The 25,649-nt window shown below is 40.5% G+C and overlaps 2 protein-coding genes across 3 annotated transcripts; one reads left to right on the top strand and one right to left on the bottom strand.

Moving 5' to 3' along the window:
• The first annotated feature begins 1,722 nt into the window (after positions 1 to 1,722).
• Positions 1,723 to 18,651, top strand: disp2 (dispatched homolog 2 (Drosophila)). Its single transcript, XM_042501227.1, has 10 exons — positions 1,723 to 1,817; positions 8,844 to 8,988; positions 9,201 to 9,478; positions 9,594 to 9,623; positions 9,753 to 9,876; positions 11,162 to 11,277; positions 12,152 to 12,267; positions 13,030 to 13,127; positions 13,361 to 13,519; positions 15,056 to 18,651. Exons 1-10 carry the CDS (start codon positions 1,723 to 1,725, stop codon positions 18,356 to 18,358), a joined length of 4,464 nt encoding a protein of 1,487 aa, XP_042357161.1. The 3' UTR covers positions 18,359 to 18,651.
• A 1,905-nt stretch (positions 18,652 to 20,556) lies between these two features.
• rpusd2 (RNA pseudouridine synthase domain containing 2) lies at positions 20,557 to 25,066 on the bottom strand. 2 transcript variants are annotated; one of them, XM_042500134.1, is made up of 4 exons: positions 25,001 to 25,066; positions 24,381 to 24,860; positions 22,977 to 23,273; positions 20,557 to 21,759 (listed from the first exon to the last, which is right to left on the bottom strand). In XM_042500134.1, exons 2-4 carry the CDS (start codon positions 24,846 to 24,848, stop codon positions 20,938 to 20,940), a joined length of 1,587 nt encoding a protein of 528 aa, XP_042356068.1. In that variant the 5' UTR covers positions 24,849 to 24,860; positions 25,001 to 25,066; the 3' UTR covers positions 20,557 to 20,937. The 2 variants fall into 2 exon arrangements, with proteins under 2 accessions (XP_042356068.1, XP_042356067.1); XM_042500133.1 differs by having other exon boundaries at positions 24,381 to 25,042.
• Positions 25,067 to 25,649: the final 583 nt, after the last annotated feature.

Here is a 25,649-nt window from a genome sequence, read left to right as displayed (position 1 = left end):
ATGTAAAATTTATTTTATTATTATTTTTTTTATTTCAAGCTATCTAGCTGTGTTTACTTGAAATTGTTCAAAGTCTGAAAAGGACACAATTACCAATTTTGCAGGGTATAACAGAAGAGTAATATAACACATAGTGTAACTAAATACTGATGGGCGTAACAAGTGAAGTAATACTTAGGGCTGTCATCATTAACAAGTTAATCGTGATGCGATAAAGTTGATACATAATGTGTTGATTTTTTAAAAATCTCTTTAATGGTGTCTGATCCTACCAACATTCTTGTCTCGAATAACATGTACCGGACTGACTTTTAAAGCTACTGTGACGATAAAACTAGGAGATCTAAAGAATCAAGTATCTCTGACATCCAACCATGTCATGCTAGCTGTTCAGGACTGGAGTTAAATAACACTCCAAAATCAGGCTACATTTTGGCAAGGTAAAACAGCATGGTCATTTCATGGGGTCCCTTGACCTCTGACCTCAAGATATCCGAATAAAAACTGGTTCTATGGTGCCCATGTGTCTCTCCTTTACAAACATGCACACTTTATGCTAGTACCATGCAGTTTTGGGCAAAAACCTTTCTGCGTGCAGTATAAATGTTTTAGTTTTACCTATTGTATTTGAATATGTCTTCATATTGGAGTCCCCAAACAGTCTTGAAATTGCTCCCTCCTATGAGCTGAGCACACAGGTGCAGCTAATCTGGCAACGTATCGCCAAAGCCGGCAAAGCCCTTATTTGGAGTGTGTGAATCACTACAGACCTGTGGATTAAACTAAATCACAGTAGTTAACTACAGCGCTTCTCTATGGGTGGCAAATGACTGCAGACCAGTCAACATCAGTCAACAAATGCTGTCATTTGATTCCTAATCTGTTAAAAATTGCTTTACCTCGTCAGTATGGATAACAATGTTTTGAAATGCAAAATAATGGAACTGTAAATGTGCAATAAAAAAATGTAATTAATCATGATTAATTAGTGAAATTCAATAATTAATTGCGATTTTAAAAATTAATCATTTGACAGCCCTAGTAATGATACTATTTTTTTAAGTAAGGAGCCCACTGTCCTTTAATTCATCGCATTGGCACAAATGGGCTTCCATTCATAACAACTTCTTAACCGTTATAAATTGTCTTTTTTTTTTCTTACTGTAACGCAATGAAATGTGTCACTAATTGGATCTCAGTCTCCTTAGTATTGATTGGTATTGATTTAAATAGAGGACATTAGAGATTACCTGAGTTAACCTCGTCAGCCCTCTCAAGAGTTATATGAAACGCATGTCCATTATTCAGCAGCATGGCGCCCAGCTGCTGCACCTCCCAATTAAATGACGGTTTTAATTGAACACAGCATCACTGTCTGTGCACTTTCATAATGTACATTAAACAGCATCTGTAGCTCCTGTCCGAGCTAATTAAGCGGCCGCTGCTGCACACTGGCCGCCACTTTGTGCTCCAGCACCGCGGCCGGTTGGACAGCGACCAGGCAGCTTCCTCAGCATCACCGCGGATCCGCCAATCAGCGCGCAGCTCGGGGCAGATTAACCCAAACAGCCCCGGTGCTGCTCTGTAGTAGCAGCCTCAGAAACAAGCTCCTGATCCGCGTGGACTCAGTCTGGGCAGATGGGGACTGTTTGGTGAACCCAATTCAACATAACAGGATCATTATATTTCGTTTTCTTCTTTTAAAGCGGGATCTGGAGGGAGATGGAGGCTTGCTCCATGATAGGAGAAAGCACGGATGCGATAATGATGGGTGATTCTCCTACAGAAGAAAGGGGAATCCAGGAGGCTTGCCAAAGGTGGGTGGCTTTTTCTTGTCTGTAGATTTCCCTTGTGCTTAGAGTAGAAAAATAAATGATATTTACAGTAGTCTAGTGGACGTGTGTGCTTTTACCTTCCTGTGGCCGATGTGAGTATTGTTCGCCCGGCTGTGTTTATGCTACAGACAATAGGATTGTGCACAGGATATGAGTTCTGCTGTTGTTAATCTTCCACTATTTTCATTATCAGTGCAACATTATTACAGCATCAATTCCTGATTATTGTTGCATTATTTGTACAGCTGGTGAACACTGTTAATGGCATGTGATGTTGTCAACTTACTTTTAAGATTTTTATTTCATTTATGTATTGGTTTATTTAAAACAAGGTCAGTGTAAACTACAGTATAAGATAATATAAAATAAAATGGAACTTTATTAATCCCAAAGGAAATTCTTGTGCCAGATTGCTCCAAGAATGCAACAGAGCAACAAATAAGTAAAAATAAAATACAAAAGTGTCCAATGATAATGTTTAAAAGATATAGCACAGAGTAAATGTTTATCTGTCTGTGGCCGTAGAATATACTGAATATGTAAAAATGACAATTTCATGTAACATTAATAGATATAAATAACAATAATAAATATGCTAATTCCACACAACATCAATAAATATACACCTAAGGACCATAAAGCTCATGAAAGGCTTTATCAGACCTTAATGACAGCATGTGTTTCAAATATTTGTCTAAAAGTGGGGCAGCATAGCTAACCTATCACTCATTTTGTGATAAAAGCACCAAATTTGGTACAAATATAGCTTAATGTATTTGGAAGAAATCTGGATATCGGGCCACTGAAGATTGGCGTTCTCATGACCATGGCGGCCATTTTCCAAAATGGCTGCAGGCTGTTACTGGTATATTAGCACTTTAGCCACCCCAAAACTGCTATGTTAATTATTTACATACTATTATTAATTACATACAAGTTAAAGTGAAAATATGATTTATTACAATGTAAGGCAATGACAAATAAAAGAAAATTAAACAAAATGATGAAGTTGCCTCCATATGTTATAGCAATAACTGGATTCCACTGCAATGCTAACAATGCTCAGTAAATGTACCGCCACTGAATGATGACAATCAAGAAAATGTCAGCATTCGGTCCAAAAAGTCAACATTTAAAATGTTGAAAAAAGGTTAAAACTGAGTAAACCTCAGTTTGGTAATCACAACATTTATGAATAATATTTCTTAACCCTTAATGGTGAACAGTATATCAGTATTTTAAAGCTGAGCAAAATGGCTTAATTTCTTTCAAAAACATAGAAGGCAATGAGCAACAAAAGAAGAAATGAAAAAACGAGTAAAAAGTACAAGAAAATGAATCTACTTGAAAACAAGTAAAAACAAAACAATAAAAAACAATGTAGAAAAAAGGGAAAAGAACTGGAAAACATTATCAGAAATTCCAATAATTCTGCAATATAATTTTAAATATGTAATTAAGATAATTAGCTATAAACATTGTTTTTCCCTAGCTTATTTTCACTAAACATTTTCCCCAAGCTTTTAAAAAATCATTGCATAATTCTACAAATTTCTTGCTATTTGTGGAACATTTCTTACCAGGTTGCTCTTTTTTCCCCAAATTGCACCAATTTGCTCAGAGTTCAAAGGTTTAAATAAGTGTGAAATGCATCTGAAAACAGCACAAGAAACGTGATGTTGCTACGGGTTTCTTAACAAGGTTATAAACAAGAGCTAGTACACTTTTAGTGCCTTATTTAATTTATCCTCATATAAAGAAGCTTTTATGCTCTTTTTATTTGCCTTGACAGATATACCGCATGCAGTAGCATCACACACACACACACACACACACACACACACACACACACAGTCTCTCGCTCACGTTCACACTGACTTTACTGTACGATCTGTTCAGTGTCATCAACCTCCTGCTGCGTCACTGAAGTCTGTCACTCACTCTGCTGCATATTAAAAAAAAAAGAAAATCAAATTGCCGAGGGGCTTCAAACATGAAAGCGGGGCTGCAAACAGCTGAGGCCTGCCACCCTTCAGCTCAGCAACAGGCCGCATAGGCCCTCTAGTCTGTTCCCTCTCATACAGAAGCTCTCTTTTTAGGAAGGTTAACAGTTTGCCTACTGCATACAGCCTGAGTCTGTGTCCTTTTTCCTCTGTTTGTGTGCGTGTGTGTGTGTGCGTGATTGGTGGTTTCTGAGATGTTTAAGGACATGACATTGACTGGCATCCAGAGAGTTGATATAAGAGACGGACTGTATAAAGGGTGAGAGACAGAGACCTAAAGGAAGACGGAGGAGAGAGTACTTAGCTGTCAGTGTCTCTTTTGAATACCTTAAAGCTGTCCTTAACCACTATTCTTACATTGCAGATTAGCAACCACAACATTAACTATGCCAGTCAAACTCAGCTTTGGAGGAAATAAAGTGGAGGTCAGTTGACATCTGGGGCTTAGCCCTAAAACCTCTAAATGTATCTGAGGCTATATTAGTAACGGCAATTATTATCATTATTTTTTTCAAACACACTCTTACCAACTTCAGCACACACTCTCAGACATTTTTTTGGTACACTTATACAAATCAAAGGTCCAGTGTGTAGGATTTATGGGGATATATTGGCAGAAATTGAGCATCATGTAATAAGTATGTTTTTTTTAGTGCATAATCACCTGAAAATAAGAATCATCATGTTTGCTTACCTTAGAATGAGCTGTTTGTATCTACATAGGGAGCAGGGCCTCGTTCACAGAGATTGCCATGTTGCACTGTCACGTTGCACCGCCATGTTTCTACAGTAGCCTGGAATGCACAAACCAAACACTCTAGATGGATCCATTTACGTTTTTGTGTCGGCCACTGTAGTTAGCAGACCCTCCTCAATGAGTTGAACAGCGTCTGAAGAAAAAAAATATATAGAGATTTTTATTGTTAAACTGCTTTATTTAGTGTTTTCATCAGTTTAATTTACTGGGTTCATTTGTTCTGGAGAAAACTCCTGGAAAAAAAACCCTGAATGTCTGGATCTCCAGTAATCAGAGAAAAAAGGTGAGCAAACATTAGCAGGTGCTGGCCTGGCGGCCTGTCTACCACAAGCCAAACAATGGTTGTAGAAACACTGATTTGTAGTGTGAAACTGATTTATTTAGTGTTTTTACCAGTTTAAATTACCTAAGTTTCATTTGGAGAGGAACAGACCTCTGCAGATAGTTCTGCTCTTGGTAAAAATCTCCTGAAAAATGAACTCTGAGGGAATTCTAACCAGGACTTTACGCTTAGCTTTTGGGAAAAATTTCAGCTGCTTGCAGTCTGCAGTCCTCATCACTAAATGCCACTAAGTCCGACACACTGTTTCTTTAATGCAATCCAACACAACATATTTACAACAAATTTTACATTCATGAAGTTTACAATGTCCAGCTTTTGTTGACACTGCCACAGAGATGTTATATAGTAATAAATATGTTTATCATTGAGGAATCAAGGGTATAGGTTTTGTTTCAAGATTCATGTTCAAGCAGTTTGTCAAAATAAAAAGTCCTCTGCTACTTTAATGTTTGTATTGGGGGGTGGCCAGTATGTTGGCTAACAGTTAAATTTAGCACCACCGACCAACTACAACAGTAAAATGCCACATATGCAGTAATGCTTCAGTAATTGGTAATTAATATATAGTAACATCCAAAGGGGTAATTTTGTCTTCACTTACCACTTTTACTTTTGATACTTTAGGTACATTTTGATGATGTGTAACTTTGCTTTAGTAACATTTTAAAGGCAGGACTTTTGATTGTAACAGAGTATTTTTTACAATTGTGTATTGCTACTTTTAAATTCTTCATCCATCACTTCACAAGGCTAAAACTAGAGCAGTCTTAATACAATGGCCCAGAAATAAATCTTCCCCTTCGGTCATTTTGGAGGCTGTAGTTTGTGATGCTGTTGAGGTATAATAGTTTTAACAGCAAGTTGTTTCTAACACCTTGTCTAGCCTCATTTGTATTTCATGGCTGTTGTATTAGACTGCAATCATTTAGCTACGTGTACCAAAAAAAAAACTGACTGTATTTAAAATGAAATGAGAGCGACTTTTGTTTTACCTCATTACATTGCTGGTGTTTTGATGTTTCTCAGATTTATGAGGACATTCTGACGTCAGCGCACAATACAAGTGTGCTTTTTTTATCCCGGCTGTGGGAAGAAACTCAGTGACACCTTCCTGAATGTATTTTTGTATTCATCCACTGAAATATTAATGAGTTCCACAAATTGCTCTCCTCCTGTGTGTGTGTGTGTGTGTGTGTGTGTGTGTGTGTGTGTGTGTGTGTGTGTGTGTGTGCGTGTGTGTGTGCGCACCTCCGTTGGTAGATTGATTGTGAAACACCATCAAAGAGGAGTAATGGGCTTAATTACTCTTTATCCTGAACACTGTAATAAAGAGGCTGCCAGGCGCCGGTTAAACAGTACCCACTAATAATTTAGATGTATTTAACCTGCTCTGCGTGGATGGAGTTTGTCACGCTACGGCAACAGAAATTGTGTCACATTAGTTGAAAGTGTTGACTTCCATATAGTTTTTATGAGTGTATTTACTCACTCCATTGCCTAAATAGGCTGTACTAGATGACAAACATTTGCTTTGTGTCTAAAAGCTGCTGCATACGAATGGACTATTAATTATTTAGATCATATTACAGTTTTATTGTAATACGAAGACAAAATACTGAGGTTCAGTTCCTCGCTCAGCTCCAGCATCAATCCCTCTGCTACTGTGTATCAGCAATTCAGCAGACTACTCATCATCTGTGTGCCGTATTATGGGATGCAAATAAAAGTGTGTGAGGTCATTCAGGCTTTGTTGACTTACTCTGTCACCATGGTGACAAGGCAGGAAGTGCGGTTGCATCCAGTCTACTGTGGAAAAACAAGCATGTGGTAGACGACACAGACCTCACGGCCCATTTACTGAGATACAACCAGAGCATTACGCAGTAGTTCAGTTTGCTCTGTTTATTTACTTTAGCTTGAATAAAATTAGACTTTAAGACTTCTTACAGTTAAAATTCTGGAAAGAGGTAAATCAGCTAAAATAAGTGATCCTGTCTGACTGTGACCTGATTTAACCCCGCCATATAGTCTTCCTTTTTTAGATTTAAGCTTGGAAAAATATATATTTTTTATGTTGTCTGACAATATTGCATACAGTATTCTCTGTATCTACTTCTTTCAACTCTTCATTTAAAATAATGTTTACACTGACTGAAATATTTAGTCCCAACATCCAGGTTTTTATGGCACCCTTACATGTTTGGTATCTTAGGGGTATCCATTTGAATTTAAAATAAAGCTCTATATTTGTACTGAACAGTGTGCGGGAGTGATCATAGAGAGAAAAAATAAATAAATCAAGGCCACAGTTCATGAATCTGTGTGCGCAAGATATCGTTTTTTACCTCACTTTAATGAAATAGTTCCCATGTTTTGGTTAATGTGCATGAGATAAGTGAATATACAGAGAGCTAGCACAGCTCACCCTGCAAATGTGGAGGCTGTGGGAGGAGAGTAGGTGGCACCTCCACACAAAATGCCATATTAGTCAGCAGTTGAAGCAACTTCATTCAGCCAGCACAAACCCCACGGCCAGGGGTCACAGTGTACTGGTGGCCAGTGCTGAGTCTAAACTATGTAACAGCAGCAACTGAAAGTTTGCCCCAAAGCAGCAAACCTTCTGTTGCTGCTGTTACAGAAGTCAGACTCGGCGCCACCACTTGCCACCAGCCTGTTTTGACCCCTTGTGCTGGGTCTGAGCTGGTTGAATTCCAGTTAGATTGACTGGTTGATACTGACTGAAGGTTCGTCTCTGGAGCTGCTGCCCGCTCTCCTTCTGATGAAGTAATCTCCAATTGGCAGGGTGTGTTTCTCTTATCTCATTCACACTCATTAACAAGTCTTGGCCCTGGTTTATGTATTTTTTCTCTTTATGGCCACTCCCAGGCTTTGTAGTAATGGAAAAGTATAGGAATACACTGCAACACTAAAGCCTTCATTCTGATCCAGAAAAAATACGCTAACAACTGCAAACATCTGGCTTTGTAATGTAATAGAAAAGGTTACAATCGGCATTCACAGCCGGGTCAAATGACTGCACTAAACACAAATCAAAGCTGAGATGTTGATGGGAATGCGGTTAGATTTGCAGGTATTTGCACCAGATTTCATTACAATCCTCTCAATGGTTATTGAGGTATTTCATTCAAAAATACAATTATTAAGATCATAGTAGTGCTCATGGAAAAGATGTGAGATTATCCACAGGGAACCATGACTGTCTGGACCTAAGTGGTGGACCAGCCAGCATTGCCATCTCTAGAGCCAGTGTGCCTACACATGGATACTTTTGCAACCAAGTCTCCCTTTTTTGCAACATATTGTGTTTGAATGAGAAAGGAATACAGTGCAGACTTAAAGGGGAGAATTGTATCATTACACATGTCACTCTACGGTTCTCCCTACGGCTGCCTTTACTCATGAGTCATCATCACTAAGTCTCATGCTATCTGTCCTGGACAGCCGTCTACTGTATCTCTCCAATAACTGGATCTGTGACATGGTGCGAAAATAGACTCTCTCACTCTTCTTCCTTCTCTCATACCCTCCTTTCCTATTTAATTGGGCCTCCTTACTTCCAGTAGCCACAGTCTGTTACCCAGAAATCCATTCCTTACCTCATTAGTTCGGCTGGCCTGCTCGATTTTCCGTTGAATATGAGATGAAGCCAAGAATGCAGCTCGAGGAACTGAGAAGTCAGTCACTGTGCAGTGGGAGAGATATTGTTAGGTTTTGCAAACATTATCCTGGTTGACTGAACTTTTGCACTTTCAGTTTAAAAGAACTTTCGTTCTTGCTTACCTGTCAATCATTTCTCCTCCCCTACAAACACAATTTCATATTTCTTCTGTTCTCCGTGTCACACCCTTTTTTTTCTCCTCCTGTCTGTATTTCCCTCTCCTCAGCGAGATCCCGGTGGTGTCTCTGTGCCCTCCTGACAGCAAGTGCTCAGTGGAGGCCCAGTTGACAGTCATCCAGTCTGAAGAGGAGCTCTGTGACAGCTGCAGCAGCCTCGGCAGGCCCTCTTCCTCCTGCCAGCTTTATCACCAAGTATGCCTGAGCATCGCCTGTACTGTGTGCTGTATAGGATAGATATTTGTAGGGACTCATTAAAACAAAAGGTTAGAAAAAGTTTCAGGATTGGGGAGGCAATGTGAAAAAAAATCACTGTGTCAATCAGAAGGCTTGAATGATACCAGAAACCTATATCTGAAGATGACAATACATCACTTTTGTGTTTTGTATCTGTTTTTCTTCGTCAGGTCCCACATGGTCCTCAGGCTGGAGCCTACGATTCACCACAGCCCCGAAAATGTCCCCACTGCAACCATTATGGTCCAATCAAAACAAACACCTGCCGAGACTGTCCCTCAAACACAACAGGTCCTCATGCTGAAGGAGGTGCAGTGGTCAAAGTGGGACATAACCGTAGTTCTGCCCAACAGACGTCTCGTCACAGGGCAGTGAGATGTCACTGGCTGCATGGGTCAAATGAAAACAGGACACAGAAACCAACGCAGCGACACGTGGTGACAGTAAGGTGTGTTTATGAGTAGTATCAATCTGTCTAGCTTTTAAAAGAAAAATGGCAAGTTAATTTCCTATGTTGTGTAGTATCCTTTTCACATTATAACAAGATTTTTAACTATTCACAGGGATGGTGGACTCCACTGCATCCTTAGAAAGTAAGTACTCAAACCAATTTTCACATTAAAAGCCTGAAAGTACAGTGTGTCTCTCTAATATTGATCATAATGATTATTCCCAGTTACCAAGTGTCATGTCTTCTCCGTCTGTGGTTTTCTCTTTGGCAGTTATTGCCAGGTGATAGTGGACTATCCGTTAGCAGTGCTGGTGGGTTGTGCCGTGCTGCTGCTGGGATGCTCACTGGCTGGACTCTTCATTGGTCCACTGCCAGACTTCTCTGACCCGCTGCTGGTGAGTCTGAAACACACAAACATACACACGGATATACATATGGGGCCTCTAATGTAAAAATATGGATAACATTTTCTGACTGTTATATTTTGGATATTTAGCTCATTTACCACTTGAGACCGAAATCATGTTACATGTAATTGTTAACAATATATTTCTACGTAAAAAAAGTTAAATGTTTAATTTTAATGTTTAGAAAATATACTCACAGCCAACACTGCATGTATCATTGCTTCAACCTACTTTAGATCAAAGCATCAAGATTTGGCTGTAGATTTAACATTTAGATTTAGAGATAATATTTAGATATACTATTTAGACTGACCTTTAGATTTAGAGTTGATATTTAAGTTTAATATTTAAATTCAGCATTTAGATCTAGATCTAGAGTTGATATTTAGATTTAATATTTAGATTAAACACTTGTATACAGATCAGATTGATATTTGTGAATATCTAGGTTTCACATTTAGATCTCGATTTAACATTAAGATTTAGTAATATTTAGATTAAACTTCTGTATCTAGATTAAACATTTAGATTTTACATTCAAAATCAGAAATCATCTTTAGGTTTGACATTAGATTCCACATTTAAATCAAGACTTAAAATTTAGCTTTGACATTCGATATTTCAAGTTAATATTAAAGTGTAATATGTAACATTTAGATTTGACACAAATTTATTCTTTAACAAAAATGTAAACACAGAATTTATGAATTTCTGTCTCAAATGGGGGGAATTTGAGCTAAAAGTGAAAACTGTAACCAAATTTTTACATTTGGCACCTCACCCCTCCTTTGTGCAGCATATGTATATCTACTGTCACCTTTCTGTCAAACGTACAATACAAACCTCCATCGGCACCTTAGGCTGAGTGTTAATTAGTGTTTCTGTAATGACTCATGATCTCAGCCGTATCCATTTACTTCAGTCTGATCTCAGATTCAATGAACTGCGCTGAATGGGATCACGCTTGCTGTCATCTTAATTAAACAGATCTTCTTACCTTTGAGATGCACGCTTACAGGATAAACACTGATTAAGACATTATTCTGAAAATTCAACATGAATGGATTTACATAAGAATAAGATATGATTGCTTTATACTGTAAGTGCAGGGCTCACTTTCTTTTAAAATTACATCAAACAGTTGTCTGTCAAACTCATTTGGACAACATTATGTGGTGATTGGGATGCTGATTTATTCAGTAAGCTGCACTGATAGGCACCAGCGTCCACGCCTGCTTTAGCTTTGATGTGTGTTTGTGTGCTCTTCCCTCAGGGCTTCGAGCCACGGGGAACATATATCGGAGTTCGCCAGTCCAGCTTGTCTGAGCTGCAGGAGAACACTGGCCCGGGGAAAAAACTGTCTCCTTTACCACAGCAGCTCAGTAAAAGGTCAGCAGAGAGATTCAGTGGAGTGCAGCCTTCTACACAGGAGGACTGCACCACTGACTTTCACAGAGGCTTTACAAATAGCTGTGAGGTGTCGTGCTGTGTGTACAGGATCGTTGTTTGTTTGGTAAGGGTTTGAGAATATTACTGTAGAAACCACATTAAACTAGAATTACCATCTCATGGTTGTATGTCTCCACACACCAGTCAAGTTGCACTTACAGCTTCAAACTTATCCTCCTCTGACCAGCACAAATCTATAAAATCTGCACATTTCAAGGAGGACACCAAAAAATAGTGTCACCCATTCAGCATTTGACCAAATCTCTCTCCTTCTGTTCCTGAGTGACACTGAATAATGGCCAAAAAAGTGTTTTGGATGTAAAATGTCATCATTTCATTTTATCATATTAGACATTTGTGGGAAGATTTGTCATAATTAGAGTATGAATTCTTGATTTATAGCCAAAAACATGTGAGGTCACAGTGACCTCTTTACCATTTTGAATCAGCCTTACGATTCATCAATGTTTCCAGCAAAAAAGCTGCTGTACATTACCTGCCCAGCACTCATGACAAGCAAACAGACAAAGTAAGCTACAATATATTCTGGTGAACGTAGTGAAGCTTTTAACAAATAAAGAACCAAATATGTCTCTCAGGAGCTGGTGAAGACCAAAAACAGAGCTAAAAGTGAAAAAAAAAAAAAGGCGAAAGAAACACGACTCGAGATGAATGTGCCTCCTGCTGTATGTGGAAATCCTCTTCTCTTTGCTAAAAGATGCAAATATGTCACCATCAATTTCATAGCTAATTGTTTGGAACAAAATGTGCATCGAGGCTAAGAAACATGTTTGTGCGCTTCTATCTATGCCAGTTTTGGGAGTGCTGTCAGTGGAGACGGCAGTGGCAGCAAGGACACCTCAAGGCTTCGCATCAAGAGGATGCTGGCAAGAGATTCCTCTCCGGATACATTTCTCTGTGATGCCCCAGGTAGGTCAGTCCTGATCAGTTCATCCCTGTCAACAAACTCAAATTCACAGATCATTAGTAAAACTTTGGCTGCATTGATTATAGTAACAATAAAAATACAACCATGATCCAAATTGTAGATTTTTGCACATTTATGAAACTTGTGTGACACTGCTGGCTCCAGCATCCCAAGCAAAGCAAACAATTAAATGTGAATATTATTAAAACAATGTAAATGTGATGGGTGCTTGTTTAGCAGATGAAAAACTGCTAATACTGTGACCTGAAAGAAAAGCTCTTCAGCTTTCGAGCTAATAATCAGCACTCCCTGCAAACTAATGAAAACAAAATAAAAACTACTGTGAAAGCTCATTGGTTAAATGCAAATTAACAACAAAATTGTGAGATTGTGAAAAGAGGTGAATAAAAGCTTCAAGTGTGACTCTAAAGAAAACAGTTTGAATGTTTTTCCTTGAGCAGGTTTTCTTTTCTTCTTCTTTTACTTGGAAATAGCTTTGCCTTATAAATACACAGATAGCTCCCTAAATGGATTTATTAGCAATTCCAAGCCTAGAGGTTTTCATTTTATGAAGCTAAATTTTAATTCAAAACAGACAGGAGGACAGAACACACAAGAAATGTTTTTTAGCCTGGTTTTACCTTTAGGAATTTAAAACTTACCTCTTAAAGCATTCTGAACATTTCTCACCATCCCGACAGTGATGATTCACTGCTGGTCATCTTGTTCCTCTATGCTGAATCCATCTGTTTCTCTCTGTGTAGGCGAGCGTTTGGCTCAGCTGGTGTTTCGATCAGAAAACTCAGCCAGTCTCTGGAGTCTGAAGGCGATCCACGCCATGTGTGAGATGGAGAAGTCCAGGGTTAGCTCTCGTTCACCTTTGCCCCTTTGTCTTTTGCTCCATCCGTCATCTCATTAGTCAACGTGTGTCAATCTCACTCTCTTTTCTCTGTAATGCCATGACCCACATTCAAATACTGAAATTAAAATCTCTATTTTATATGCATTGGCTAATTTGAAATTAATTCATGTTTTTCTGAATTTGTTTCTATACTGGGCATGTGTTCAAAAAAATCTTTCCCTCCTCTGATACAGATTCGCTCCCAGACTCAGTTCCAGGACTTGTGCCAGCAGCATGTGAGGGGGGAGGCCGAGGGAACAGCCAGAGGCGGCTGTTGTCCGAGCTGGTCTCTGGGGAATTACTTGGCTGTCCTCACTAATGCCTCCTGCTGCCTCAGCCTTACCTCGCACCAGGTTCTGCAGCTTTCTTCACATTTTGAAAAATTACAATACAAACAAATTACTAAATGAATTATCAGGTTTTTGTAAATAGTAAAGTGCACAGCCCATCTTGTATTGCACAGAAAATGATTTGTCAACAGTGCATGCAAGAAATCAAAAGAAAGTTTTTTTGTCAAGAGTTAGATCAAAGGCCTGATACCACTCTCGTCTGTACAATAAATATAAAGCTACGATGTGAATCCCCACAAAAACCAAAAATACAAACACAATGTATGTAATTACATCATGGACATACTTTATAGCATATAAAAAGAACTGGCTACGGCTATGAAGTCGGGGCCTCATTCATTCCCATTAAAGTTACTGAAAATGTACTTCCCGGCCGAGCGGCTAACTTCTGCCGAATAAAATGATTCAACTGTGCAGCTACTGAAATGAGTCATTTTGGGGTTGTGAGCATTAAAAAATTCATCCACAGATTTAAAGACATCTCTTGCACAATGTAAATGGGGAAAAGTCTTTTTGGGCCCAATGGCATCACACGACAGACCTGTAAGTTGTAATTCCACTGTTTGGCATCTATGAAAATTGGTATCAAAGCCTGGTGCACTTCCTGGGGGCCTGGGTTACGTGCAGAACTATTTCTTGGCTGGGAACAGTGACAGTGACTGTAGTCTCCACTGGTTGCCTGGCCGCAAGTAAATAGTCGTGCACAGAACCCCATGTTAGACCCTTTTTGCATGAGAGTATGAGCAGAGAATATCTGTGCTTTCGTGGCGCAATTGCAAGGGATTAGCGATATCTGTATTTCACTCAAATTTACATAAAAGTACCCAGCCACTCTCGCAAAGGTGCTTAGTGTTAACCTCCTTATTTTCTTCAATTTTAAAGAAATGAGTTAAAAAAACAGAACCAATTCTGACAGATGTAAAGACATCATTCATTTTGTAATCTTTAGAGATTTCACCCTTTCCTCAAATGGGGTCTTCATGCTGCATAACAAGATGAGCCTCCTGCACACAAAACGCTGTTGATCCTTGCCAACACAGCCTCCGTGATTCTTGATTGGGAAAAGGCAGAAACTAGATGCAAACAAAAAACCTAAAGTTGACCCTAATGACCAAGATGCTAGTGAGCTTAGGACTAACCACATGACCCCTTCGGTCAAAATATGGTTGATAATTTGCAGTCGAATTTTTACATGACAATTCACAGATATTGCAAATTAGCACAGGATTAAGATCAGATGATCTCCAAACATCGCAATTTTCCCAGGTCTCCAGATGACATCGGTCCCCTGCAAATGGGGCTAGAAATGGTGAACTGTCAAACAGATGAGAGAGTGGAACTGATCATCTCATCTAACCTTCCCCTAAAAAACAAATAAGGGTATTTCCCTTACACTGGGGGAAGCGTTAAACTTAAGGCTAATGATGCAGGTTAAGGAAAAATGGGAAATTAAATTTACAACATTTCATTATTACTAGTTTTGAAGTGCACTGAATATGTTTAAGTGTCTCAAATTTTCCATTTTCTCTTTCACCTCAGGTGTCCGAGTCTCTGAACCTTCTCAGAAAATGTGCTCCGTACTATCACGAAGGACATCTTGTAGAAGGCTGTGTCGAGAGACCCAAACAAGGTGGCTGTTCCTCTGTGCCGTCCCGCTGTAAACAATCCCGTGTGGTGTTCCAAATCCTGCACTTCCTGGTTGATAAAGACTTCCTCGGCCCGCAGACTGTTGAATACCAAATCCCCACGCTGAAGTACAGCCTTCTGTTCTTACCCGTCGACAAAGGAGAACACATGATGGAGATATACATGAACAGTCTTGAAGGCAGAGATCTGACGTACAACAACACCACTATCACTGGCATGGACTTTGGAATCAAGCAGAGGCTTTTCAAGTATTACCTGGCAAGAGATTCAATCTATCCTGTCCTGGCCGTTGTGTCTCTTCTTTTCACCATGGCGCTTTATCTCCACTCTCTTTTCATTGTAGCATTATCTGTTATAGCAATCACAGGCTCCCTCCTGACCTCCTATTTCTTCTATAAAGTAGCATTTCGCCTGACATTCTTCCCCTTGGTCAACCTCTCAGCAGCTCTGATTCTCCTGGGAAGCTGCTCCAACCAGGTTTTCATTTTTGCTGATTTCTGGAATCTGCAGTTATCCCACAACCCATCAGCCTCCCTGGAGAAGAGAGCAAACAGAGCTTTGCAGGAAGTCGGCTATTTGATTTTGGCGTCGGGGTTGACCTCCAGCGCAGCATTTTTTTCTGGTTATCTCAGCAGCATCACAGCAATCAGATGTTTTTCTGTTTATCTAGGAACTGCCTCATTTATCAGCTCAATCTTGGCGTTGGTGTGGCTGCCATGCGCTTTCATTCTGCGCGAGCGCTACACAGAGGCGTCCTCTGCATCTGCAGCAGTGCAGGGATGGAAACCATGTTGTTCCAAAAATCCCGGTGGCTTCTGGGATACAAGTTCGCGCAAAAGATGCCTGTTCACTCTCGGGCAGAAGCTGAGAGAATTAAAAAAAGGTCTCAGCGACACGTCCAATTTGTTATTTCTGAAAATCCTGCCTTGTGGAGTGGTGAAGTTTCGGTACATCTGGGTGTGCTGGTTTGCAGTGCTCGCTGCTGGGGGCACGTACATGTCCTGCATCGACCCAGGCATGAAGCTGCCCACCTTGGACAGCCGGGTCGCCCAGCTTTTTCGCTCCAGTCACCCGTTTGAGAGATATGACGCAGAGTATCGCCACATGTTTATGTTTGAGAGACAGAGGAATGGAGAGGATAAACCTGTTACACTAATGCTGGTTTGGGGTGTCAAACCAACTGATAACGGGGATCACTTTAACCCCAAGAGCAATGGCTCTTTGGTTCTTGACCCAGACTTTAACATGAGCCGACCAGACGCTCAGGTTTGGTTGAGGGACTTATGTGGACGGGTTCAGAACCAAAGCTTTTATTCCCCTCCGTCACCTGAGGATAAGGACGTTATGTTAGACAATATCTGTCTTGTGGAGCAGCTAATACAGTGGGTGTCTGTCAGACGGTGCTCAGAGAGTGATGACTCCCTGCCTTTCTGCTGTAACAACATCCCTTTCCCCTACCCTCCCAGCGTTTTTGAGAACTGCCTCAGTATGATGCTGGCGGAGAGGTATGCTGAGGGCCATCTGGCCCACAGCGGAGGCCTGTACTTCCAGCCAGATGGCAGGGTCGCTGCCCTCGTGTTGGCATTCAAAACCACATACCTCTACAGCTTCAACTTCAGCAGAACCAGTCTTTTCTACAGAGAAACCCTGACATGGTTTAGCAGAGAAATATCTGGAGCACCACAAGGTCTGGAGAACGGCTGGTTCATCAGTCATCTGTCGCTTTTTGATCTACAACAAGCTTTAGGCTCAGAGACTCTAGTTGTAGCTGGCTTCTCAGTAGCTCTCACGTTTGCTTTGCTTCTTGTAACCACCTGGAATATTCCACTGAGCATATACGGGACTGTAGCTGTCGGAGGAAGTGTTTTCGTCACCATTGGCCTCCTTGTTCTTCTCGAATGGCAGCTGAGTGGCATCGAGGCTCTGTTTATATCATCAGCAGCAGGGCTGTCTGTGGACTTTATTGCCAACTACTGCACTTCCTACAGCTTTGCTCCACATGCAGATAAAATTGGTAAAGTAGCACACTCCACTAAAAGAATGGGGTGTCCCGTAGCAATAGTTTCTGGTGCATTTTTCTCCATGGGGATAATTATGTTGCCTGCCACCATCTTGCTGTTCAGAAAACTGGGGATTTTCCTCTTTTTGGTGAAATGTGTAGCATGTGGATTTGCAACCTTCTTTTTCCAGTCCCTGTGCTGCTTTTTTGGTCCCCAAAAAAACTGTGGAACCATCACGCTGCCGTGTTTTTCAGATCACAGTGATGGCGTGCTGTCTTCTTGCTCTGCAGCAGAACCTGGTGCCTCGTCAGCTGCTAACGGGGCTTTTGGCAGATCTAGAGTGAGGAGGAGCTATGACAAAGAAGCAGGTGGCTATCTGTACCCCGACCACCAGCGTCAGCTGAGACAAAAACAGACTGGAGCAGGGGGAGGCGGGGGCAGAGGGCCTGAGCAGTACGAGCTGCAGCCATTGGCCTATCGACTGAGCGACAGCTTTGAAAACAGCACCTGCACAAGTAAGCTATCCAACCGGCCCTCTGTGCTCTCTGATGAGATCGAGTACTGTGGGAGGAGTAGTATGGACGGGGACAGCGAGGACATGTGCAGTCATCAACATAAGGCACTCCAGACTTCATCTCCGTACAAAGAAAACACTCTGCGGCCTGTAAGCTTGACACAAGACGATGTAGCAAAGGACAAGACGCTTTGTAAAACCTGCAGAGGTCAGTCTGGTGGAGGGAAGCACTGGTTAAATACATCCTTCTCTTCATCTTCCAGCATAGACGACACTATCATCAGCCACACGCTGGAGACCATTGACCAGGCGTCTCTCTGCAAAGATGAACAAACTGCAAACAAGGGCCTCCATCACCACCATCACTCAAACAAAGGGCACCTCTCCAGGTCTCAGAGCTCCTGTGAGGGTCTGGAGGACTCTAATGAAACATGCTTGAGTGACATTGAACCGGGACCTTCAAACACGCAGCAGCATGAAGAAGAAGAGGTTCAGTTACAACCCGGACATCTGAACGGGAAGAGAGACACACTCCGTCTCTCACTGAAAGAAACAGTTTACGAGACTTGTAATAAGGGCCGCACCAGTCAGAGTGAAGAAGTTGTCATCTTGCCAAACAGTAAGCCGGACCTGCCAGACGTCTGGATAAAGAGAGATGGACAACGGGAGGATACATGTTGAGAAAAGTTGGAGGAATCTTTGCAAACACTGTGCGTTAATTGCTCTGAATTTTTAAATATATAAAGACCATACTTAGAAAAGCATATAGGAGCTACACAAGGAAACTGTGATTTTTGTGTGATACTCAAAGGAAATATAAGCCAGGTCGGATGCAACATGTGACAGCATGTTTGTCTTCTGTTGCTTTTAAGATCAGAGCATGAGTGTCTCTTGAGCAAAAGGTCAAATCAAAGCATGACTTGTTAAAATATTTTCAGAAAGAAGACCATGAAAAATGAAACTTTCTCACAAAAAAAAAATCATCACGTACTGCACCTACCTGCTGCTGCAGAGTTTACTTTGTGCCTGGAACTTTTCAACAACTGCACAGACTGGGTTGTAACAAAGTACAGTGTCGCCTGTGTGCAGCCACCGGCCTTTCTCCATGCTGGATCTGACCTCAATGAGCCATATGCATTCATGGACTTCTGAATATTAAAAAGATAAATGTGAGATATACAGAGAAAGAGCTGCATCAAGTAGAAAACTGTCACTTCAGTAAACTGGTTTTGCACTTTGTGGTGATTATATGTACAGTTTGTCTCTTAATGTAGAAAAGCAGAAAGCTACAGTTAGCAGTGTGCCATTCGTAGTGTCATGGCTTGTTTGCATTTAGTGTTTCACTGTCAAATTAAGAATCATGCTGTCTATTTCCAGTGTCAGTGCCAAAAAATGTAATGTTTACTTACTGTACTAAGAAGCAAAAAAGGGTTTCTAATGCAGATGTATAACACTACATGTGGGGTTTCTTTACTGTTGGCAACTTAAGGTGCGTACAACTCCAGGATACATGGATGTCAGTGGCTATGTGACCATGCACACTAATATTCCACTATTTTTCCGAATGGCAATATTCTGAATTAGATACAGGTCACCTAAATGACATATTCCATTTAGACATTACAAAAAAGGCCTTTTTACAAATTTAGCAATTTTCGATTAAGACGTGGAATATTCTGGTATTATTTGGGTTTTAATAGCAGTATTTGGGCATGTTAACAGTGCATTCGGAGTATACGTCACCTCAGTTTGCAACACAGCCTCTAACCAACTAGTTAACAGTTTGCAAGGCTAGTGTTGAAACACATGCCTAAGAGAAAAGCTCACGTTTCTGGTCAGGAGTAGAAACACACCTACTTTTTAACATTAGGAATTTGGAAATCAACCGGTTTTTGGATACTGTTATGTATAAATATCGCAATACCAACCTTTTCAAGAAGATGTTTGTAGTAATAAAGGAGGGAGGCTGAGTTTGCATGTTTCAACAACTCTGTCATCGGTAGGAAAAATCTGATTTTGATGCAAAGAATCAAAATGACAAATTGCCCCAGCCATTCTGCACAATAAATGACATGTTAGGGTGCTTTAATTGGAGTATGCACAGCTGCATGTTAATGGAAATATTTGTGGAAAATTCATTTTAGTCATATGAACAGCTTGGTAGGAATATTGTCTTTTTCGGAATAACGGAATATGCCTTATCTTTTTTAAAAGGAGGAGTAAACTCTTACTTCTGTTTCCACAGCAGTAGTTGCACCATCACATGCCACTGCTTCTCCAGCTTACAATTTGTACATAGACCTTGCTGCAGCACTGTTAACTCCAACAGAAAATCTAAGGAACAGAAAGCCTTTATCTTCACCCCACCCCACCACCGAGATGTCACATCAGCTGTTTTTATGTGCAGATAACAGTATTTATGACATGAACAGCATGTGCCAAATGTCTTTCAACAGGTTGTTTCAGATGCTGAAACTGTGTGTTTTGTGCAAAGGGTGTGTCCTTCAAAAAAAGTTAAATAAGAGATGTGTGTATGGTCCTTAATATAATATTAAGTATATAAAAAAGGAGCAGCAATGATGGTGGTTCAGCACAAAGACCTGGACAAGAAGAGACTTGTGTCTAATGTGCCTGTGATTAGGTGTTATTTTCCAGCTTTCTCTTTGTAAGAAGTGTTTGCTTTTGACATCTTGACTGTATAATCACAATTCTTCAATGAGCCTTCACTTTAACGATGACTCAGCAGAAAACAACCTGCCTTAGAGACAGATGACATTAATCACAGGATTTCTATGAAGAGAAGAACTTAAAGGTCACCACCACTATTATTTACAGATGTCGATGTTAATTTTTTCACAAAACTGAAATAAAACAAAACATTTATTTTCCTGCAGACTGGCTTTTAATCATTCCAAATCTTGCTTGGAGTACGGGTCAGATTACAGGTTTTAAGGAAGAAATTAAATATTATTGATTTTAAAACAAGCTAAGTAAAATGAGAATGAATTCCATTATCTTTCTGTGTTTAAAGATTTAACAGCTTGGAGCAAAAGGAAAACAACAAACCCCGTTCTAGTGGAACAGCTTATTCTAACTAACTTTGTTAGTTACTGAAGTTACCGAAGAATTATCCATCGCTGCAAAATCAAAACTGCTTCAGAACGAAACATTTGCAAGATTTCTGGTCGTTCTTTAAAATGTCTGGAAAAAAACATGCAGGAAAGCAAAACAAAAAAAAAAAAGCTTAAGTGTTCATCTGGTCAGCTCCACTCAGCCTGGACCCAGTCCTCTTTGGCCCAGTCAGGCAAACATGTGGAATATTCAAAATCAGGTCCTTTGTACCGCAAAGCGTGGAGATACATGACGAGCTCCTTCTCTGTGGGATCTGGTCGTACGAGCTTACATTCACTGCACAGGTGGTCTCTTGTTTCTTGAGGAGTTGTTGCTTCTGTTTGATTTCCATTTGATTTAGCAGGTTGAGCTTTAAGGGAGGTATCGTTACTGTTTGGGTCTGTGCAGCCCTGATTTACCTCCTCCACTGTCTCACTGCTCGAGCTACAACCTTTCTGCACCTGTGTGTCCGTCTGATGACTTTCTCCACTTTTGTTAGGCTCTGAGGTTCCATCTAATGTATCTACTTTCTCAGATGTCTTGTTTTTCTCAGCCTCTTGTTCAACCACAATACCATCATCTGGAATATCCAGCAGGTGAAGACTTTCCTGAGAGCGATGTTCTTCGACCAGAGCCTGCAGCAGCTCCTCATTACTCTTTTCCATCAGCCCCCCCTTCCCTCTGTGAGGACCCCAGGCAGAGGACCCATAGATGGGATCGTTGAGGATGGGGAAGCCCAGGTACTGGAGGTGGACCCTAATCTGGTGTGTGCGGCCAGTCAGCGGTAAACACCGGACCACGCTGGTTTTTCCGTTAAAGCTGAGCCTCTGGAAGACGGTTCTGCACTCCTTTCCCTTCGGGTCGACTCGGCAGACGCCAATCTTAAAGGAAACGACCAGGATTGGCTCCTCACAGGTCAGTTCCCCCTCTGGAAACTCCCCCTCTACTCTGCACACATACTCCTTTTCAAGCTGGAAGCATAAATGTAAAGAGTATTTATTCATGAAAATGACACGGCAAATGCGCCTCTGATGACCTTTCTCATGTGTTCAAGGTTAGCCCAGTCAGTCCTGGCTGCTGAGTGATGCTGCCCTTCTGAAAACAACATGGTGCACCAGGCTAGTAACAAACAATCTCGAATCACAGTTAAAGGGTAAAGCTAAAATAGCGAGAGAGAGGGCCTGCTCCAGCTTCAGCAACAACTCGAGAGCCTGGTCAACTCCGCCGGATGACAGATGACTTGAAATGAAGAGGGGGATCTTGGTGCTGGCAAGATGGAGGGTGTTTTACATAGCTTATTTACACACACTATCCACACCGCAATGACACAAAGCTGATTAAAAATCAGTTAAGTATCCCTTTAAGCATTCATACATCCCTGTTGTCACTGGCGTTTTTACATTGCTTGATGTTTTCTTTGCACTGTATTGTATTTACATTTTATTTATTGAGGATGTGCCAGTCAACTAATTACCCTGACATTTAAACTCAAACAAAGACTGCTCGGGCAGTCTAAAAGTAAGACAAAACTCAGAAAACAGTAAAGCTGAGCAACATCGAGTCTATATAAAATTAAAAATTGTCAGTAAAAATATAACAAATAATAAAGGCCATTTGAGATCGTCAATCACATTTTTCAGTTACCAAATCATATCTTAAATGTTGTTAAAATGTTTGGCACTTTTCACATTTGACTACAGAACATGACAACAAACTAAAAATAAAACAAATAACATTTGTTGAAAATAATATTCTTTAGGGAGAATCAATCTTTAGGAAACTTGCCTGATTATTAAAACAGCATTTTCTTTAAGTGAATGCAATCACAAAAAAATAAATAGAAATAGAAATAATAATTAGAAGAAGTTAAACCAACCAGTAGTTTTGGTGCTGACAAGCGAGGATAGCAGCATTTAAACCAATTGTCGACTTACCCAGCACATCCCCGGTATTTATTATTTGTTGTTTATCTGTTGGTTGTGTGGTTATCACTGGCTGTGCAACAAACTGAGATAAGGACATCCTTGATCCTTCACGCACTAACTTAAAAGTACCAGAGAAGCTAAAGAATAAAAGCAGAGAAATCTTAACATGACTGTCTTCACCCACTGACATAAAAACCAATGTCAAAAGTTGTACTGCAGATTTTACCAAGTGAAAGCTTAAATCCACTCCGCCCTGAACGTACCTGTCTGTCTCTCACCAACTGGTCCAGTTTCTTTGATGTTTCCAGCGTCCTGGCAAACAGCAGCACTCCAGAGGTGAGCCTGTCCAGTCTGTGGACTGTGTGGAGCTCCGAGATGCCCAGCTCTTTTCCCAGGATGAAAATCACCGTGTTGTGGCGGAAACGACCGCAGGGGTGGACCGGGATGGAGGCAGGCTTGTCGACCACAAGAACTTCACCGTCATCCACCAGAACCTTAAGGGGAGTGCCGACCACAGGGGGCTCGTGGCGGTGCACCGTGTTCCTCATGAGATCATTATTCTGAGGATAGTTGGGGAACATTTAAACTTGATGCCATAATGTTTAACAGTTACTTATCACCTCCTGCACCATCTGGATCCAAAGAGCAATCAGCATCAAGTGACTGTTTCTCTAACATGTTTTTAATCCATCAGTTTTAGCATTTGGTTTGGTTACATCTTTAATGAGAGAAACGGTTGGTTAACTTCTGGCTCTGGTTCAGGTCACATTGACATGGATACACGAAAGAGTAAATATGACTTCAATAGTACAATTTCAGTCAGACTAACATGTTTATGTGTATTTTATGAATTCAGTTTCAGTTGGACTAACACAATGATTCCACTTTTTCTTACATCATGTAAACGTTCTGACTGTTTTTATTGTTTTTTTCACATGGTCTGTTTGTTTTGAAGAGGAAGAGACCTCTGTGGATAATTCAGCTCCTGGTAAAAACTAGGGGTCGACAGAATATTGGCCTGACCGATTATTTGGCATTTTGAGGATTATCTGTATCTGATTTTTACTTTAACGATCGCCGATAAAATGTATTTATTAAAAAGTGCAAAGAAAGTGTCAGCATGGATGGAACTTTTACTTTGTAAAACCTCAGGGAGCTACTTTTATTTATTCATTTTTATTTACATTTTCACTTGACTTTCTAAAGAAAGTTGCTGGGAATTTGTTGTATTTGATGCTGAAAGAGTCTGTCTTGATTAAACATTTGCTATAAAGAGGTATTTAAGGAAAGTTTTGTGTTGGAGTTTGTTAGATTCCAGATTCTACATAGTGACAAAAAGATTGTCATTTTAATTGTAAATGCACATTTGTTCTAAATATCAGTTATCAACCTCATTAACTACTAATAATCTTTAAAAAAAAAATCCATATTGGTTGACCCCTAGAAGAAACCTCCTGAAAATGTATCTCTGAAGAAATTAGGATGTAGAGAAGTGTCATCTAGTTGCAATCTGCTAACCTTACCACTAGATGACACTAAATCCCCCTAAATCTTACACACTGCTACTTTAAAACCTCAACAGACTTGAATTTGATCCTGAGGTTTAATCAGTAAACGACGCTATTCACAATAACACTAGACAGTTATTATGTACTTGTGTCACTGACCCTGAGCACCACTGACAGGTCCTCCACAGGTGTGTCGTTCAGCCGGATGCGACCCTCTTTAGCAGCCCTCTGGTAATACTCTATGGTCTCAGCTCTGAACTCGCTCTTGAACACCTCCAGCAGGGTCTTCCCAATCCACCGACCTTTGCAGTACGTTTTAAAGTCAAAGTAGTACGGATACACCTTGCGCAGACCGCCTTCAAAGTAGTAGGAGGTCTCGTTGAAGTGCTCCTGGCTGAAGCTAACACCCGGGTTCCGCTTCTGAGGAGGGGGGATGTATCTCTCGCCCGGCCGGAGCTTCTTCCCTCCCGCTCCTCTCCGCCTCTTGCCTCGGCCGCTTGTCTCAGGTTCACCTGTCTCCTCGCTTTTTCGTTTGCCACTCTCTGCCGCCTTTGTTGAAGCTTTCTCCCCTGACACCGGGCTATTTACCACCGCCGATGTTTCGGTGTCGACGGCTGCCTGCTCCATCGTCGCGCTGCTCTGTTGACAGCGTGGAAGATAAAAAGGACGATTCAGAGGAAAACTGACGTTATTAAAGGAAATACAGCAACGCTGCAGCTTAATAATTACACGCCGGTTAATTCCCGTTTGACACAAAGGGAGGAAAGAGAGTAAATTACATTTTCTCCAACCTCTAACCAGCAATCTCACGTGCATCTCTTCCCAACAAGGGGTCCTTCTCGCTACATGCGCACAGTGATGACGCAAATATGTAGTCCAATCATTCCAATGTGTAGTTCAAACTGTTCACCCTTAGCATTTCTTCTTCTTTTACTTTGACCTCAAGGGCAATTCACCTTCTTATCTTATTATCGCCACCATCGGTTCATAATGAGCATTTAATTTTTTTTTTAGAGCGACCTAATGATGATTCCAGAGTAATAAACTAAAAGTTGTGGTTGAAGTCATAATATGGTCCAGGGTTTGATGAGTTTTACATTTCAGAAGTCAGAGAAAGGACTTTGGTCGTGCAAATATCTGAGGAAAAAAAATATTTAAAATGCTGATTGATGATTTTTCAATTTAAAAGAAGGATTTTTGGTGTAACTTGAAAGATAACAAGGTAAGGTAATATAGAGGATAAGGGAAATTTTTCTCTCTTCCACACATCTTTTTGATCAAGACATTTGTATTAATTTGTCACAAATTACAGTTTATATTTAGTTTCAGAAGACTGTGAAAAGGGGATGTGGTCATTTGTAAAAAAAAAAAATATACATATATATATATGTATGTATAATTCTTGCTGCAGTGGTCGCGAGTTCGACT

The sequence above is a fragment of the Plectropomus leopardus genome, chromosome 14, assembly GCF_008729295.1.
Source record: "Plectropomus leopardus isolate mb chromosome 14, YSFRI_Pleo_2.0, whole genome shotgun sequence".
NCBI classification, from domain to species: Eukaryota; Metazoa; Chordata; class Actinopteri; order Perciformes; family Serranidae; genus Plectropomus; species Plectropomus leopardus.
Note: the sequence above shows the minus strand (reverse complement) of the source record. Positions and strands in the feature narration are given on the sequence as shown.

Bases quoted from the DNA above. Each gene is read 5' to 3' on its own strand.
- rpusd2 (XM_042500133.1), bottom strand. From the start codon at position 25,037: ATGCACGTGAGATTGCTGGTTAGAGGTTGGAGAAAATGTAATTTACTC. The intron at 23,274-24,380 runs GTCAGTGACACA...AACTATCCTCAG, and splicing joins ACCTGTCAGTGGTGCTCAGG to AATAATGATCTCATGAGGAA. The intron at 21,760-22,976 runs GTACGTTCAGGG...TTATGCTTCCAG, and splicing joins AGTTGGTGAGAGACAGACAG to CTTGAAAAGGAGTATGTGTG.
- disp2 (XM_042501227.1), top strand. From the start codon at position 1,723: ATGGAGGCTTGCTCCATGATAGGAGAAAGCACGGATGCGATAATGATG. The intron at 9,624-9,752 runs GTAAGTACTCAA...TCTCTTTGGCAG, and splicing joins CTCCACTGCATCCTTAGAAA to TTATTGCCAGGTGATAGTGG. The intron at 12,268-13,029 runs GTAGGTCAGTCC...CTCTCTGTGTAG, and splicing joins ATTTCTCTGTGATGCCCCAG to GCGAGCGTTTGGCTCAGCTG.